General features: G+C 36.1%; 3 protein-coding genes across 6 annotated transcripts; all 3 read left to right on the top strand.

The window, feature by feature from the left end:
• Positions 1–155: 155 nt before the first annotated feature.
• LOC110855889 lies at positions 156–5666 on the top strand. 4 transcript variants are annotated; one of them, XM_035856665.1, is made up of 6 exons: positions 156–312; positions 554–1385; positions 2279–2755; positions 3194–3444; positions 4029–4457; positions 5421–5666. In XM_035856665.1, the coding sequence occupies exons 2-5, from the start codon at positions 567–569 to the stop codon at positions 4450–4452; spliced, it is 1971 nt and encodes a 656-aa protein (XP_035712558.1). In that variant the 5' UTR covers positions 156–312; positions 554–566; the 3' UTR covers positions 4453–4457; positions 5421–5666. The 4 variants fall into 4 exon arrangements, with proteins under 4 accessions (XP_035712558.1, XP_035712557.1, XP_021959987.1 ...); XM_035856664.1 differs by having other exon boundaries at positions 5368–5666; XM_022104295.2 differs by having other exon boundaries at positions 157–312; positions 4029–4491; positions 5421–5662.
• Positions 5667–6236: 570 nt separating this feature from the next.
• On the top strand, positions 6237–17198 carry LOC118437554. The gene is made up of 6 exons (XM_035856681.1): positions 6237–6636; positions 7460–8864; positions 8930–8956; positions 9024–9262; positions 14090–15367; positions 16607–17198. Exons 2-5 carry the CDS (start codon positions 8746–8748, stop codon positions 14440–14442), a joined length of 738 nt encoding a protein of 245 aa, XP_035712574.1. The 5' UTR covers positions 6237–6636; positions 7460–8745; the 3' UTR covers positions 14443–15367; positions 16607–17198.
• Positions 6403–7606, top strand: LOC110855952 (myosin-7). The gene is made up of 2 exons (XM_022104388.2): positions 6403–6636; positions 7460–7606. The coding sequence occupies exons 1-2, from the start codon at positions 6403–6405 to the stop codon at positions 7604–7606; spliced, it is 381 nt and encodes a 126-aa protein (XP_021960080.1).
• Positions 17199–17242: the final 44 nt, after the last annotated feature.

Genomic DNA, 17242 nt, shown 5'->3' with positions numbered 1-17242 from the left:
TTCCGCGGTCACTGAGCCTTATAAATAACAATTTGCAAATCTTTTCCATTCCATTTGAGACGACACAAAATGAGACTAAAAATCGCATTGCATTGCATGCAAAAAATAAACTGACAAATGAATGGAGCAATTTGAGCCTTTGTACGAGTGGGAAGTTTACCGCATGCTCACATTTTAGATTTTTCAACATGTGCCACTAAATAAAAGTGCTGATTGATTTGTTTTTACAATTTTTAATTCGTCTTGAAGACCAATTTTTAAAAATCTCAATTTTAAAAACTCCATTTAACTCAAGCCCTGTTTTGATTTTAGGTAAGAGAGTTCAGTTCAATTCAGTCGATTTGTTCTTAATTGGGTCAATCTCTAATTACAAATTAACAAGTTAATCCTTTTTAAAATCATTTTTTTTTAAAATGATAGTTTATTAAATTAAAAGAGATTAAGAGATTAAGATTAAAAAATTTTTTTACTCAAATTCAGGATTTAACATTTAATTCAAAAACTAATACTCGAAAGTTTAAAATTCTATTTAAATGTGTCCTTCATTTTCCAGAATCACCACAAAAATGGAGCTCCGGATGCAAGAACAAGAATTAAAAGAAGTGGAAGACGACGACAATGGTAACTCATCAGATGACGAGCCGATGGATATCGACCTTATCCCCACCCCTGATAACCTTCCATCCCCCCCAATTCCTCCTCCCCCACCTCCAACCATCGACCTCTCCCCATTCACCTCCCTCCTCTCCCAACTGGATTCCACTTCCGGCCTAAAATTCTTAAAAGTCGTGGTTGCAAATTTAAAACAATTTTGCAAACTGTTCACAATTCTTCCATCCTCGTCCCCTCAAGCGATCCAATTGTTCCAAAAAGTGACGAAAATCTGTGACAAGAATCACTCCGACGAAAAATGGGACAAGTTTAACCGAAAATTGGGCCCCTTTTCCTGTGAGGGAGAAGTTTTCAAAACGTTGCTAAAATTTGGGATGAAATCCCCCTCGGATCAAGAATCTGGTCATTTTCTTATCTCCATTTTGACCTCATTATTCAAAATCCCGGCCCTTCAGGGAGCAATTATCAGTCCAATTACGGGAATTCAAATGATTCTGAGCCATTCAAAGGCGGAAGATATTTTTCTAGAGTTTCATAAACTCAAGGTCAACCGGAACAAGAAATTGGAACAGGAAGAAGCCATCGAAAAGGGGAAAGATTTCCAGCAAATTAAAACAGCAGTCGTCGTCGATAAGTTAATGTACTCTAAATTGAAGACGGAATTGCTCAAGTTGTGGCTCGTTTTGGTTGAGGGGTTTACAATAATTAGTAAAACGGAGGGGACTCCGGAGGATAAGAAGATTTTGGAGAATTCTGTGCCTTATTTAATGCAGGTAATTTAAATAGGAATTGATACTCAGCACATTTTTAATCATTTCTCGGTTCTGGAAACTTATTTTAAAATTCTGGACGACAAATTCGTAGAACAGGGAGTTGCCAATTTTAGAAAAATGCAAACTCAAGATATACAATAACTCTTCTTATTTTTAATGTAGGATTCGACAATTCATCACTAATATCGTCAAAATCAGGACATTCTTAATCATTTCTCGTCTCTGGGAATTTATTTTAAAATTCTGGACGACAAATTTGTAGTCAGTGAGTTGATTAATGGAATGGCGGCGAGTTTTTTGAACCAGTTTCGACGAGTTCCAATTTTTCTGAAGGCTTACTAAACTTGAGATCTCCTCTTCCAAAAAGTGTCAAAATCTGGAGTGCAAGATTTAAAAAAAATGACAACTCCCTGCTCTTCGTCGTCCAGAATTTTAAAACCTTCCCAGAGCCGAGAGATGATCAAAAATGTACTGACTTTAACAATTTGGGAGATTGAGTCATCTATAGTCCCACATTAATTAAAATTGTTGCTCGTAAAACAATTTTAAAAAATTGTAGCATTTAAAATCCATTTTGATTATTTTGCCGTATCGGTAATTTAATTAGTGGATAGATTGTTAGGTGTTTTGATGCGGTACAAGGTTGCAAATTGCCTAATTTAAAAAATATCTAGTCAATTATTCTTTAAACGTTAAAAAAGAGAATTTTTCAGAAAACGAAGAGCCGATGTTTTTTAAATGAAATTATTTTCCATAAAAAATGAGAATTTGATTAAATTAAGAATGTGCTGATTTTGACGATAAATCCTACATTATTTTTTTCTTTTATCACATTATTAATATTTTTTTTCAAAATTTGACAAATTAATAACCCTCTTTCCTCTCCTTTTCAGATGTACGGCGCCACTCTGGGACCCTCTGATCGACAAATATTCTCAATTTTAAAGTACTATTCTGGCAAAAAGTTGAGAATTCCGCTCGAGTCGATGCCCCTCTTTGGACCCAAGTGTTTCGAAACGGTCAAATTAAACCCTCTCTACGCCCACTCAATCCGAGCCAACGGGATTTTGGGCAGCATCAATGAAACCAAGGCGTTCGACACGGGGTTAAAATTCACGGAAAAGTTTTTACAACTTGACGACGAAAAGTTGGATTCGCAACAAGATTGGGAACAATTTTACGATTTACGCTTCATGCTTCCCTTAATTTGTCACATTTTGGACGAGAAAAATATTTGCGACGTGGTCAAAGTCATTACGAACGGATGGATTCATTTTATAGCGAGAGGATTAAGTTTGAATGATGCGTCGTTACGAAATGCGGCCTTTCTAGCGTATAAAAGACTAATTTTTAATCTACATTTGGCAAAAGTTGGTTCAAATCTTGTAATAATTAATGTAGGACTTGATTATTTATCGTCAAAGTCAGCACATTTTTATTATTTCTAATATATTTTAAATATATTAGAAATTAGATTAGATTAGGGAATATATTTTAAAATTCTGGATGACAAAGTTGTGGAGGAGAGGGTTTCAATTTTTTGAAAATATACAATCCAGATTTTGACACTTTTTGAAGGAGGAGATCTCAAGTTTAAGAAGCCTTCAGAAAAATTGGAACTCGTCGAAACTGGCCCAAAAAACTCAACGCCATTCCATTAATCAACTCACTGACGGCAAATTTGTCGTTCAAAATTTTAACATAAATTCCCAGAGCCGGAAATAAATAAAAATGTGATAAATCATCGAGTCCTACGCTAATTAACATAATTCATCATTGCAAATATGTGAATATTCTTTCTTTTGCAGGGTTTCAGACTTCAAGACGTCAAAATCTGGTTACATTTCCTCCTCGGCGTAAAGAATGGCTTCATTGATCTTGAAGAATGCAGAATGACATCACTCTTGTCAACTTGGATGGTGGCGACTTGTGAAGTCCTCAAACAACCGAGTGACCCCTTGTACTCGAAAGTCACCCATTTTCTCCTTGCCAAACCAACCATCGACCTTACCATCTTACCTGATTTTACACACTTTTTTAATGCCGAGGATGGCACAAAGTAATCAATTAATAATTAACATACTTAATGAATCATTACAAAAATTGTAAAAATCAGCACATTTTTAATCATTTCTCCGCTCTGGGAACTTATTTTAAAATTCTGGACGACAAATTTGTAGTCAGTGAGTTGTTTAATGAAATGGCGTTGAGTTTTTTGAGCCAGTTTCGACGAGTTCCAATTTTTCTGAAGGTTTCTTAAACTTTAGATCTTCAAAAAACGGTAAAAATCTAGGAGTCCATATTTCTTAAAAAAAAATGACAAAAACGTATGAAGCAGGTCGTTGTAAAATTACTCAATCCAGATTTTGACAGTTTTTGAACAAGTTTAGGATTAAGAAGCCTTGCAAAAATTTTAACTTGTCTAAACTGACTTAAAAAACTCACCCCCATTCATTTAATCAACTCGCTGACTACAAATTTGTCATCCAGAAATCTAAAATAAATTCCCAGAGCCGAAAAATGATTAAAAATGTGCTGCTTTTGACCATTTTGATGATTTATTATCGAGTCCTACGTTATTTAACATGATCTTAATTGCAAAATTTGCTATATTAACATGTTCCGTTCCCTTATTTTATCCAGGGAAAGTCGCGAATGGATCCTGAACATTCTCCTCCTCGGCCTACAAACCAAGGCGGATTGGGCCGTGGCGAAAAAAGTCCCTACCATAAAATACATGTGCTGCCTCTTTCCCCACGAAAAAATTCAGACGCAACGAACCATCCTCAAAATCCTGGCCCACGGAGCACAAATTCCCGAAGTTGCGCACGACATGGTAGACCGGCACGGGATTTTATTATGGATCGCGAACGCCCAGCTGAACGATAGGACATATTACCGACGAGAATTGGAAGACATTTACAAAAACCTGAGCATTTCCTGTCCACACGGCGAATATCGTGATTATGCGTTCCAGTTTGTCGCAAAGAGACATAAATGGCAATATATTAGAGAGGACAATCCTGTAAAATTAGAAAAAGATGAAGAAGAAGACAGGAGAATATAGAAATTGTATAAGTTTTTAGTTTCGTAATAATAATGACATGTAAATATTTTCTAAAATAGTTCCCCTAGTTAAACTTAAATAGTGTTTCGTTTCTTGCTGGTGGTTTGCCACATTTCTTGCAGTGCAAAGCAAGCAACGCAAGAAATGCGAGGTGCAAGAAACGACAAGAAATACACACAATTTATCCACGTGCCCTTTAAGCTATAGTTTAACGCCGTTTCTTGCGCCTTGCATTTCTTGCAGGTCAAAATATTTAGCTGCAAGAAACCACTTTGTTGCCATTATTTCTTGCAAATTTTTTGCACCGCAAAGCAAGAAATGCGAGGTGCACGAAACTGGGAGAAACTGCAAGAAATATGCGCCACGCGCCGTATGAAGTATAGAAGCGAACAGTAGTTTCTTGCGCTTCTGATTTGTACATCAATAACGCCGTCAACAATATTTTTTCTATGTTTAAATTGTTTTAAAGAGAAGATCACACAAATGAATTGTATTGAGGGTTTATTATGCTAGATTTCTTGGATTGCAAAGCAAGAAACTACAAAATGTGCAAAAAATATGCGTCATCCAGCCACGCGCTGTATGAAGTATTTATAGCGAAGGGGTGTAGTTTCTTGCACCTTGCATTTCTTGCAGGTCAAAATATTTCCCTGTAAGAAACCACTTACTTTCTTCCCGTTATTTCTTGCAAGTGGCGGATTTGCTACATTTTTTGCACTGCAAAGTAAGAAATGCAAAAATATGCGAGGTGCAAAAAAGTGAAAGAAATATGAATAAAAAAATCCATTTAGCCACGCGCCCGTTGAACTACAGCGGCGTCGTTTCTTGCGCCTTGCATTTCTTGCGCCTTGCATTTCTTGCAGGTCAAAATATTCACCTGCAAGTAACCACTTTCTCCCCCTTATTTCTTGCAAGTGGTTACTTGCACCCGAGCGAAACACTCTTGTAAATATTTCTCCTCGTTAAAGTTAACAAAGCAACTATTAATTTTGTTACATACATATTTTATATTTTTCTTGTCATTCATGTGTCAATTAGAGGACCCATATGTTTCAAATTTTCGCATTTCCTACATATTTCTACTAGCTAGGCTAACTGTATGTATGTATGTATGTAAATCTCTTCTCATCTTCCGTTCAGTCGACCCACATCCGTGATGAATAAATAAAAATAGAGTACAGTACAATACTCGGAACGAAACTCTCTCAACTCAATACATTTCTGATCTCACTCGCTATTTAAACGGGAAAAACATTTTGCATCATCGCCACATCTTCGTTTTGGCTACTTTTCAATTTTTGCACAGTGGCAGTGGAAGCAGGGGGACCGGGGAACATTGTCCCCCCAGAAATTCAGTAAATTATATATTTTCCCTCCTCCAATCCATACCTGTTCATTTTCATTCATTTGACTGATTATGATGGTGAATGAAAATGAATTTCCTGTCATATGAATTGAAATGACTGAAGAATTCTGTCATTTCAGATGAATGACTGTGGATAAAAAGATTTTTCACCCTATGCTTAATACATGTAGCGATGTAAGAAATGAAGTGCGATGAAGTCAAATGAAATGAATTTTGAAATGAAGAAAATGATTGAATATGAATGAAAATCTTCAGTCAGAAATCGGGATGACTGAATTTTGAATGAAAACTAAGTTTTTGAACAGGTATGCTCCAATCCCAGAATGCTAATGCTAATGTTCCCATATGTCCCTCCCCCGACTTCCGCCGCCACTGAATTTTGCATGCATATGTACGAGATTAAAGAAATGACTCAAAAATTCCTCTCTCTCTTAACATCCGACACAATAAGACACGATTTTTTTCAGTCCGTCAGTCAGTGATTGACTCGTCGACATATCTACTCGCTCACTCAGAAATATTTGTAACTCGGAAACATTTAAATCTCAGAAATATATAAAACTCAGAAATATTCAAGCCAAACCATGGACCCCAAAGTGCAAGCCCTTGAGGCTCGAATTCGTGAACTCGATAGAGCCCTGGACCACGAAAAGAAGCGCAGCATGGAGTCGCACAAACAGATTTGTCGCAGGGACCGACGCATCAAAGAGCTCACGCTGGAGGCGGAAGAATACAAACAGAAAGTCAAAGATGTTCAAGTTACTGTGCAAGATTTAGAGAATGAGATTCGCATTTATAAGAGGAGACTGGACGACTCGGTATGGGAATCTTTCGTACTAAAAATGGAGATCCCCCAGCGTATGATATCCGATTTTGAGCAAATTAGTGTCAATCGATGACAAATTTAATTAGGATGAAATTAGGAAAAGACGCGATCTCCCAATGGGCACGTTTGTCCGGTTTGGCAGAGATATTTGCATCCCAAGAGGAGAAACCGCGCCCTTAAGTCGACAAATTTTGCACTTTCCAAATCTACAGAGAAAAGTGGATAGGCCTCCTAAAGGAGACCTAGAAGGTTTAACTCCATAAGGATGCGTAAGCCACGTTGAGAGCCAATAACAGGCAAGGACGAGGTTTTCGCACTTTCTCACCAAAAGTAGTTTTTCAGCTTCTTAAACAATCACAAATATACGTTTGTTTCGATTTTGGCGTCCAACATGTACAATTTACGGCATTTTTGACAAAGTTGGACTCTGAGAATTAAAAAAAGACATAATTAATATTATTTAAATACAAAAACTTTTCTGATTGGCTGTGGATGGGTGGGAGGGGTCGAAAACCACGCCGTCTTCTGTTATTGGTTCTGGCTTTTCAACGTGGCTTATGCATTCTTATTACTCTACATCTTCTATATGAATATATGTTCAATGCCAAATCTACTGCGCGTTTTCTCCTCTTGGGATGCAAATATCTCGGCCAAACGTGCCCATTGGGAGATCGCGTCTTTCGCAAATTTCAACCTGATTAAATTTATGATCCATTGACACTAATTTGCTCAAAATCGGATCCCATATGCTGGGAGATCTCAATTGTAAATTTTAAAATGATTACGGATTTATAACCTTTCCTTTAATTTTGCAGCAAGACATCAGCCACCAAAATGCGAACCGGTATCGAAAAGCGCAACAAAAGTATCAAGACGAAGTCATCAAGATTGAGCAGTACGAGGAAAAAGTCCGTCGACGGAGGGCTGAGCAGCAACAGACGCCCTTATTCGTTCAAATCTAAACATTTTTATTCCACACCACATTTTGTTCTTGTCCCTGTCCAAAAAAATTCGTCCTATTAAGTCCTTCAAAAAGATGAAATTTATCCATAAAATACAGTCAAATGGGAGAAAATGTGCTACAAATGTCATTCCTGTCCCACATTATTCAAAGAACAAAATGCGGAATAATTTATTCCGCATTTTGTTCTTTTTCCTGTCCCAAAAAATTCTGCAAGGAATGTGTCCCATTAAATCCTTCAAAAATGAAATTTTTCCATACAATATGGAAAAAATGTGCTACACACGTGTCATTCCTGTCTCTACATACCTTGTCTTGTCCTTCCTTCCTCAAACAAATAAGTGTTCCTTTGGTTAATTGTTCCGCAATAATTGTTTCTTGTTAAATACATTTGTGTAATAAATTTGTGGTAAATATCAATTATCAAGTGTACTCAAATCTACTAAACATTATTCTACACGGCATTTTGTTCTTTTTCCTATCCCAAAAAAATCTTTGTTCCACAAGGAATTTATGCTACGCAGTCAACAGTTAAAAATCTGGTAGAATGAGATATACATATACTCCATACTGGTATTTATTTGGTAACAAATTCTTATCGGATTGGTAGTAGTTTGTTTCTCGGTGGTAAATTTTTAATTACCACAAAATTACTAAACGGTAGTGCCCATTTTTACCAGTGCCGATATGTATTTCGGTCGGTAATGATTTAATACCAGTTTTATAACTTTTATGTATAACCCTTCAAAACATGAGTTTTTTTCGTAAAGTATGGAAAACGTGTCATTCCTACATCATTTTTCTTCCTTCCTTTAGTTCACTTGTTCCGCAATAATTGTTGTTAAACACATTTATGTAAATAAACATCAATTATCAAGTGTATTCATCTCACTGGCGTCTCTCACGCTGCTGTGGTAAACACGATAACAAAACAAACCTTGACTTGTAAATACATGTTTACTGTTAGCGTCTCTTTAAATGTGAAGAACTCATGAAACTTTGTGCTTTATGTTTAGCCGTTTAGCATTTAGCGCAACTGGATCATGATTTTTTGGCCGTGAAATCATTTAGCAAATTATCTATTTAAATTTATTGCAGCTGCAGAATTTACAGAATTGTTCATTTCTCAAAAACGCCATCATGACGTGGACATGGACGCTTGAATTTTATTTGAGTCTGTGCATTTTTACCGTTTCCGGTAACTTATTATTACCGACCTGCAGACAACATGTCAACGCTAACGGCACGTATCCTCAATTGTAAGTGATTAAAATTAATTGGTAATTAATTAATAGCTCAATTTATGGCACTAATTAATTTGCAGACATGTCAACGCGACGAATCCTCAATTGTACGCAAATAAAAATTAATTGACCCTTTATAAATAATTAATGATTTAAACATTTTTGTATTTATAGACCACGATGCGCCACCAGCATCAAAAATTTCCGGAAGGGGATCCATCTTCGAGAAAGATCGTGGTCGTATGAAAATGACGACGCGACCAGTCTTCTCCCTCCATGGACGGATATCTCTTTGGCCGTGAAAGGACAGCAATTTGCTATCGACCGAGTCCAAGGAATCTTCCAATCCTACCTCTATGGAGTCACGCTTATCTTGGCTAATCCTCAATTAAGGGATACTCTCCTGTTCACTGGTTGGTACAGATATTTTGCACATACATAATGCATTTTTTATCATGCGAATCGACAACTCATTGTCAAAATGGGTCCCAATTAAACCACCCAAGAAAAATATTTTTTTCTCCAAAGAAAATTAATATTTTGTTCCAATTATAGATCTTTCAATTAATTAATTTTTTATTCCAAGATTTTTAGAATAAATTCCAAGCAAATAATAAAAATCTCAATGCATAAAATACAAGATTTACAGTATATATCATAGAAAATTGAAATTAAATTTCAAGGGAATATTAGTCAATCACCAAAGCCTTTCCAACTAACTTCTTCCTCCCACGTTTAAGTTTTGCTCCAACACTATCCGTTTTGAGATTATCGGGGACAGTGATTTTTTCCTTGATAATTACAATGCCAACTATGTGCTTGCAAATGTACTCTTTCTTAAAAACAGGGCAAGTACAGCTTGAAGTAATCCAGTCTGATAAATGGAAATCAATTATCCATAGCTTTGATTTGCTTGTTGAATATGAATCAAATTTTTTCCATGACATTCGTTTTATAAGCCCCAACGTTCTGTCGATTTCCTCTGCACCCATTGATTGTTGTTTGGTCGTACATTGAATACATTGAATAGAATTTGCATCTGTTTTTCTAAATCGCAGTCCTTTTTTTACATTTTGCCCAGGTGTATGATTTAGAAATTAACGAATTAGACTCCGGACTCTCTGGGCTTCTATCTTTCGACCAATTCTGCAAGAACTTTAAGAAGAACTGCAAGAACTGCATGTTTTGAATTGAAAATGGCCAAGGTTTTTAATATACAGTTTTGCCTCGGGCAGGGTATTAAAAGTTTTTGTCCTCTTATAGCTATGGACATGTTTTTGTTTTTTTAGACGTGGTGTATTTTCTTCATCAGAATTTGATTCGAAATTATTTAGTCGTTTAAAACCCTACATTTTTTTGATTATATTATACAATATTTTCAGAGACTGGTCAATCCCGGATTAAGGATTGGGGATTGAGATTGGGATTGGGGATTAATTAATCCTTAATCTCAATCCTTAATCCCGAGTTTTTGAATTTTAATCCTCAATCCCTAATCCCCAATCCAACTCTGTCAACTTTAATCCAAAAGTGGGATTGAAATGGGATTAAATTCGAATTCACTAAAAACTCGAAAAGAAAACTTCTCTTGAGATCGCTCCCCTTTCGAAAATTGATTTCATTTCGTTCATTTTTATCAAACATTTAAAAATACTTTACAATATTTTGCAAAACTACTCCTATCGCGGTATCCTCAATGCACAATGTTCAAATTTTGTGTGAGCTTATAAAGAAATGTGAGTACTCTGACCAAACTATGATCGAAGCTCTTCGTTAAAATAGTACCAAGAATAAAATTAGAATTCTTCCCCTATGTAATTTTTAGCACAAAAAATATTTAATTGCGACTTAGAAATTGTATTCACAAGCGATCTAATATTGCATGCAAAATGTTCAAAAGATTTCATTTTCAGAAGTTCAGAGATTTATTTAATTAATTTAAAAGGCTGGCATAATAATGCACTTTAATGCAAACAATTAATCCACAACTATGTAAATTAATTTCCATAGGTAAACCCTAAATTTAATCCCGTGTCAATCCTAATCCCAGATTAAATTCAATCCCTAATCCCAATCCTTAATCCCAAAATTTGAAAAATTAATCCTTAATCCCCAATCTCAATCCCAAGATTTTAAATTTAATCCTCAATCTCAATCCTTAATCCCAACATCTTTAATCCGCCAGTCTCTGAATATTTTTATGTACGTGACAAGAAGTAAGTGTCTGATTGTGCGTAAGTAAGCTTAAACAGTACTGAGTGAAGATGCAAAGTAATATCGACAGAAAGCTGAATGTGAATGATGGGACACATTTGTACATATAGTCAAAGCATAGCATGCAAATGTAGGCTTGTCTGATAACCAAATTGTTAAATAAGACTCGAATTATTCATCATTGAATATTTCACTATTTCTTTGGAACGTTTTATATTTTCTTTGGAGGAAAAAATTAACTCGATTGCAGATTTCATGATTGCAAAGAATTATTAATTTTCTTTGGAACAAAATATTATTTTTTTGGGCGCAATAAATTTGACCCTTGTCAAAATCAGCACATTTTTAATCATTTCTCCGGTCTGGAAATTTATTCTAAAATTCAATAGTCGACAAATTTTTAGGGCAGAGAGTTGTCAATTAACAAAAATATTCACTCCATATTAATTTTGACACTTTTTGAAGGAGGACAATCTCAAATTTAAGAAGCCTTCAGAAAAATTGGAACTTGTTGAAACTGGCTCAAAAAACTCGACGCCATTCCATTTATCAACTAAAGAACGTCCGGGAATGAATGGGAATGCGCGCTCTAGCGAGTATATTGACAAATCAATAAACCCGCGAACTATAATAATTTAAATTTCTGAAAGCCCACTTCATTAGGGTCAATTTGGTATATCACTCTTAAATTTCAAAAATGGATAAGGGTAGAAGAAGCTTGTTTGAAAGGGAGCTGTTAGCAAAACGAGTGATGGAGTTCTACAACACGACAGCCAACCGAGACTCCAAGGTGACCTGGAACTTTTTTAAGCAGGAAGGAATTCCAAGTTCAAATGTGTATTCCTACATAAAAAAGTTCAAGGATTCCGAAAATGTGCAATTCAAGAAGCCAGCTGGTCGTCCGGCGAAGCTAGCGACCACTCGAGTGAAAAATAGAATTGAAAAAATTTTCAAAACCAAGCCATCAACGTCAGTAGCTGTAGCTGCCAGGAAAGTCAAAATTTCCAAAAGCTACCTGGGGGAAATTAAGGTCCATAAATTAGGAATCAAAGCAAGGACCAAAAAACCTGCACCAAATTACAAGCCCGTACAAGAAAGTCGGATCAAGGATTGCTGTCAAAAATTGTTGAAGAAAATGCGTGGAAAAGTAGTGATCCTGGATGACGAAACGTATGTTCCGGTTGACCCTTCAAATCTTCCAGGGCGTCATTTTTTTCATAGCTCGGATCCCTCTGAAGTGGCTTATGAAGAAAAAGTACGAAAAAAAGACAAATTTCCAAAGAAATATTGCATTTGGCAATGCATCTCCAGTCACGGACATGTATCAGACCCGGTAGTTCTCGAAGGGAATATCAATCAAGATATTTATCTGAAAAATTGCGTCAAGGCTGGATTGGAAGCATTTATTAATAGGTTTCACAAAAATGATAAAGTTTTGTTTTGGCCTGACCTCGCCACTTGTCACTATGCAAAGAAAGTGACCGAGTACCTCAGAAAGAAAAATATTGATTTCGTACCAAAAGATATCAACCCACCTAATGTACCCCAACTCCGCCCAATCGAAAAATTCTGGGCACGTTCTAAGTCAGTATACTCCCGGCTTCAAGATGTGCCTGACACCTTTCGAAAATTCAAAGGACGATGGAAGAAAATCACCTCGGAAGTGGCAAAAACTTCGGGAAAAAATTTAATGAAAAATCTTCGCAAGAAAATCGAACTAGTCGCCAACGGGGGTGTGGCGGCCTTAGCTATTAATTAAATTATGTAGGTACGTATTTGGTATTATATATATGCAAAAAGTTTAAAATTCCGATAACTCATTGTGATTTTATGACCACATTTTCAGACCATTCCCATTCATTCCCGGACGTTCTTTAACTTACGGCAAATTTGTTGTCCAGAATTTTAAAATATATTCCCGGAGAAGAAAAATAATTTAAAATGTGTTAATTTTGACCATTTTGGTAACGAGCCATCCAGCCCTACGTTACAAACCATCCATTTGTTGCTTTTTATTACGTGTTACCAATTTGCCAAATAAGTCCCTTCAAGATTTTTGAGCAAAAATCAAAAAACTCAAAAAATTGCATTATTTCAAAAATGAAAATTAAATTTTCTAAATTTATTCATAGTAAACATATCCAAGACCCTACCTGTTTTATCTGCTATCTAACTTAGATTATGTGAAATTCTTATGTTTGTAAGTGGCTTTAAAATCTTACAATTTTTAGCTAGGTTACATTTTTTATATAAAAAACTCACAATGGAGGCGCAAACCATGTTCATCCGGGATTATTGTTTGACCATGTTATGGAGGAAAGGAGTTAAGGAAATTTTAGAAATTTGGAAATTTTAGGGGGAGCGAATTAAATTATTTACTTTTTCCAAGCCAGGACGCCCACCTCCCGTAAATGTTGTGCTCTAATAATAAAAGGTAGTTCAAAATCAGATTATTCCAGGTAGATAATTAACTCTGGTATTTGTAAACTGTGTGCAAAAAACCTTGCAAAATTATATATTGTACTTACAACTTTTACAAAACATTTGTAAAACGTAAAAGTAATCTTTGTGAAATTAATAAAAATTATTTTGCATACAGACACTTCATTCGGATATTGTATGCAAAAATTTTGCAAACATATTGTCCAACTTTTTGCAAAATATTTAGAAACCGGTTTGATTGTTCAAAAAATCCTTTAAAATTATTTTCAATTAGACATTTGCATATGAAAATTTGCAAATGCAAACTTTGCTAAATTATGCTACAATTTGTGTTAAATAAATGTGTATGCATAACACAACATCGATTTTTGTAAAGTTTACAATTCTAAATTTCCTACAGTTTACTACAGAGTTTGTCAGTGCCATTCCATTTATCAACTCACTGACGGCAAATTTGACGTCCAGAATTTTAAAATAAATTTACTGAGCCGAGAAATGATAAAAAATGTAGTGACTTCTTGACAGTTTTGACCATAAATCATTGAGCCTTACATGCATTTTTTACCCAATTTATTCCCCCATAGGAAACTCTGACACTGTTCCAAAATCGAGCCGCCGTTATGCCGCCACCGTACTGCAAATCTCTCTCTGGATTCGGCGTGCTTTATCCAAAGAGTCGATAAAACTTGCCGGACATGAAAACTGGGTGTTGGAATCCATCTCAAAAGTCCGTCGTATTCACAACCAGGTCGGATTTCTGATCCAGGGCGCCCTTAAGAATAAAACTTTTGCAAAATATGACTCTTCCTCGGGCAAACAAATCGATACTGAACTCTGGACCGCGTTCGAAAAGGATTTGACCCCATTTAAGGACAGGGATGGTCAAAATCCTGGGTCAAAATGCAGTATTTTGAGCTCTGTTCATCCCCAGGGTTAGGATTTCTGGGTGTGTTCTGTTACACCCACTAAAAAACGAAAATCAACGTGGAGAAGGTAACAATAAGTGGAAAAAAAGAAATTATTTATCTATCGCGGTCAAAATACTTTATTCTTCCATTTTTATAAAAAATAAACTATGTTCACTGCGATAAATAGTAAATTAAATTTCTTCAGAAAACATTTCTGAAAATTTTCAGAAATGTCAAGACTTTGACGCCAGAAAAATAAATTCTGGAGAATTTCAATACGTTCAAAATACTGTCAGATATTGATTGTCATTCTCAAAAATCCAATCCATCCAAATCCAACTCAAAGAACGTACCTCAAAATCCACGATTTTTTTCAAAATTCATGTTTTCACGATTTTTATAAGAAATTTAGTATTTTGACCGCGATAAAAGGTTAATTTCTGCACAAAACTTGCATTTTTGCATGCGTGTTGCCTTCTCCACGTAGATTTTCGTCTTTTTGTGGTTATTCCACCCTCCGAAATCTAAACCCTGAGGAAGAACAGAGCCCCACAAAATACTCTATTTTACCCCAGTATTTTGACCATCCCCCTGCTTATTAAGTCCAGATATCCGCCCCCTCCTCCTCCCCAAAATTATTCGCACGAAGACGGCACCCACCCCATGAACCAGCTAACCTTTGCCACCACGCAGTGGGCCTTCATGGGCCTCACCATCATGAATCCCTCCAACGTGAACGTGTACGACGTCGCTGACGACGGATTACAAGCCTTCGCCCATCTCTGGGCCGTCCTCGGGTACGCCATGGGGCTCGAGGACGAGTTCAACTTGGGGTTCAGAAACGGAAGAGAAAAATTGGTCAAGCTAAACCAACAATTTTTTCGAAACTATGTAGCCCCACATTTATTCAGGTTGACGGATGAGAGCAAATTGTTAATTGAAGCTTTCATCAAGGTAAGGGAATTTATTGGAAATTTAAATTGAGGAAAATTTTGGAAACATTTCATCACATTTTTGCAATGGTGGATAAAATACTTTGTCAAAATGCAGTATTTTGTGAAGCTCTGTTCTTTCACGGGAATTGGATTTCCGGGGCTGTTACACCCACAAAAAGACGAAAATCTCAGGCAGCATTTGTATGAAAATATGTACATGTTTTGTGTAGAAATTTACTTTTTATCGCTGTCAAAACACTGTATTTTTTAAACAAGGTATTTTTCCAGGGATGAAAAGCAATATCTCTTCACAAAACCTGCATTTTCATTCAACCGCTGTCTGAGATTTTCGTCTTTATGTTCATGACCCTCGGAAATCCAAGCTATTCGAAGCAGTGGTCAACAGCGACCAATTTTCCTGAACGAATTTTGATTATTTTTTGGCTGCGTCGGAATTTTGAAGGAATCTTAATTCAGATTTATCGGGGGTGGCGGTGCCTAAAATGCATCAATGTCAGGCGGCGTGACAGGGGAACATTGACCCTTTGTCCTCACGCGTCCGCTGCCACTGGTCAGGCAGCGTGGCGGCATTTGTGACGTCGTATGATCTTTGGCGTTGTAGGATCTATGGCATCGTACGATTTATGGCGTCATACGATTTATGGCGTTATAGGATCTGTGGCGTTAACTTCAGCTTAAAAATAACGGAGCACAAAACACTGTTTCTTGACAAAGTATCTTGACCATGAAATTTTGAATTTCAATATTTTTCTTAGGTGAAGCTATGGTGATCTAATGACTAAAAAACACCTAAGTATGCATTTACTACAACTTTCAAAAGTGACAAAACCACATTACTTTACCATTTCTTAACCGATTTTTATGGAATAAGTGCCTAGAGTTAATTATGATTCTCTACTTTTGGATTCCAACTTGGCACGGTTGTAACCCTACCCATTCCTGAGATATTCTCAAAAAACACCCTCCAAAAAGTGATATTGCTGCCTATGAAAAATTTGAAGGGCTAAATCAAAAATGTACTGTGAAAAAAAGTTTCTAAATATTTTTAGCTTTCAATAAACCTTGAGATAATCAAAATCGGATAAGAAACGACTACGATATTCAGGAACAAAGGTACCACTGCTCACGTGGTGGTATTGCTATGGTTTGTTGCTATTGCAAGTATTTTAATCGCACTTCACTTCGCTTCACCTAAGCCGCCCGTTTTAGGGATCTATCTTGTAAATTCTGTTTACAGGGAGCCGCCCACATCTTGGAGGGCCTCGACCCGGAATATCTTTTGCGAGGAATTCTCCGCGACGTGTTTGGAATTTGGCCGAAAAATATGAACGCCCGGATGAAAATTTCTGAGATGTGGTCCGATTTTTTACTAGGAAATGGATTCCCACGCTGGATTCATGCCGTGTTTCCGGGTCACGACAAAATCGTGTCGCCGCTCTTTAGCTTGTACCATTTCAAAGTGGGGTTCACCCATTTTGGAGCGAGGTACCGGTCGGACGAAGATATCGCGAAATATTGCTATTTTTACGAAGAAAAACTTTGAAGATTTGAAATTCAAAATTTGTATGAAGCGAATTTTGAAATTTTTACGCTAATGAGCCACAAAAAAGTATATTATGTACATAATATGTATGTATCAGTCATTTTTAAAAAACTTGACAAAAAACTGCAAATTACTAATTAATTATATTATAAAAATTTAAATTGCAATCAATCTTGGAGCGAGATACTGGTCGGATGAAGAAATTGCGAAATATTGCTATTTTTACGACGAGAAATTTTGAAATTTTAATGTTTTTATGTAGCTTTTTTTGAAATTGCTACACTTATCAGACAAAAAATATATTACTTAATGTTTTCAGTCATTTTTTTT

Source organism: Folsomia candida, unplaced genomic scaffold (assembly GCF_002217175.1).
Source record: "Folsomia candida strain VU population unplaced genomic scaffold, ASM221717v1 Fcan01_Sc014, whole genome shotgun sequence".
Classification (NCBI taxonomy): domain Eukaryota; kingdom Metazoa; phylum Arthropoda; class Collembola; order Entomobryomorpha; family Isotomidae; genus Folsomia; species Folsomia candida.
Note: the sequence above shows the minus strand (reverse complement) of the source record. Positions and strands in the feature narration are given on the sequence as shown.

What these genes read in the sequence shown, in the direction of transcription:
- LOC110855889 (XM_035856665.1), top strand. Translation starts at nt 567, where the DNA reads ATGGAGCTCCGGATGCAAGAACAAGAATTAAAAGAAGTGGAAGACGAC. An exon ending in TTAATCTACATTTGGCAAAA is followed by an intron (nt 2,756 to 3,193) that starts GTTGGTTCAAAT and finishes TTTCTTTTGCAG; the next exon opens with GGTTTCAGACTTCAAGACGT. An exon ending in AATGCCGAGGATGGCACAAA is followed by an intron (nt 3,445 to 4,028) that starts GTAATCAATTAA and finishes TATTTTATCCAG; the next exon opens with GGAAAGTCGCGAATGGATCC.
- LOC110855952 (XM_022104388.2), top strand. Translation starts at nt 6,403, where the DNA reads ATGGACCCCAAAGTGCAAGCCCTTGAGGCTCGAATTCGTGAACTCGAT. An exon ending in AGAGGAGACTGGACGACTCG is followed by an intron (nt 6,637 to 7,459) that starts GTATGGGAATCT and finishes TTAATTTTGCAG; the next exon opens with CAAGACATCAGCCACCAAAA.
- LOC118437554 (XM_035856681.1), top strand. Translation starts at nt 8,746, where the DNA reads ATGACGTGGACATGGACGCTTGAATTTTATTTGAGTCTGTGCATTTTT. An exon ending in AACGGCACGTATCCTCAATT is followed by an intron (nt 8,865 to 8,929) that starts GTAAGTGATTAA and finishes ATTAATTTGCAG; the next exon opens with ACATGTCAACGCGACGAATC. An exon ending in AACGCGACGAATCCTCAATT is followed by an intron (nt 8,957 to 9,023) that starts GTACGCAAATAA and finishes TTGTATTTATAG; the next exon opens with ACCACGATGCGCCACCAGCA.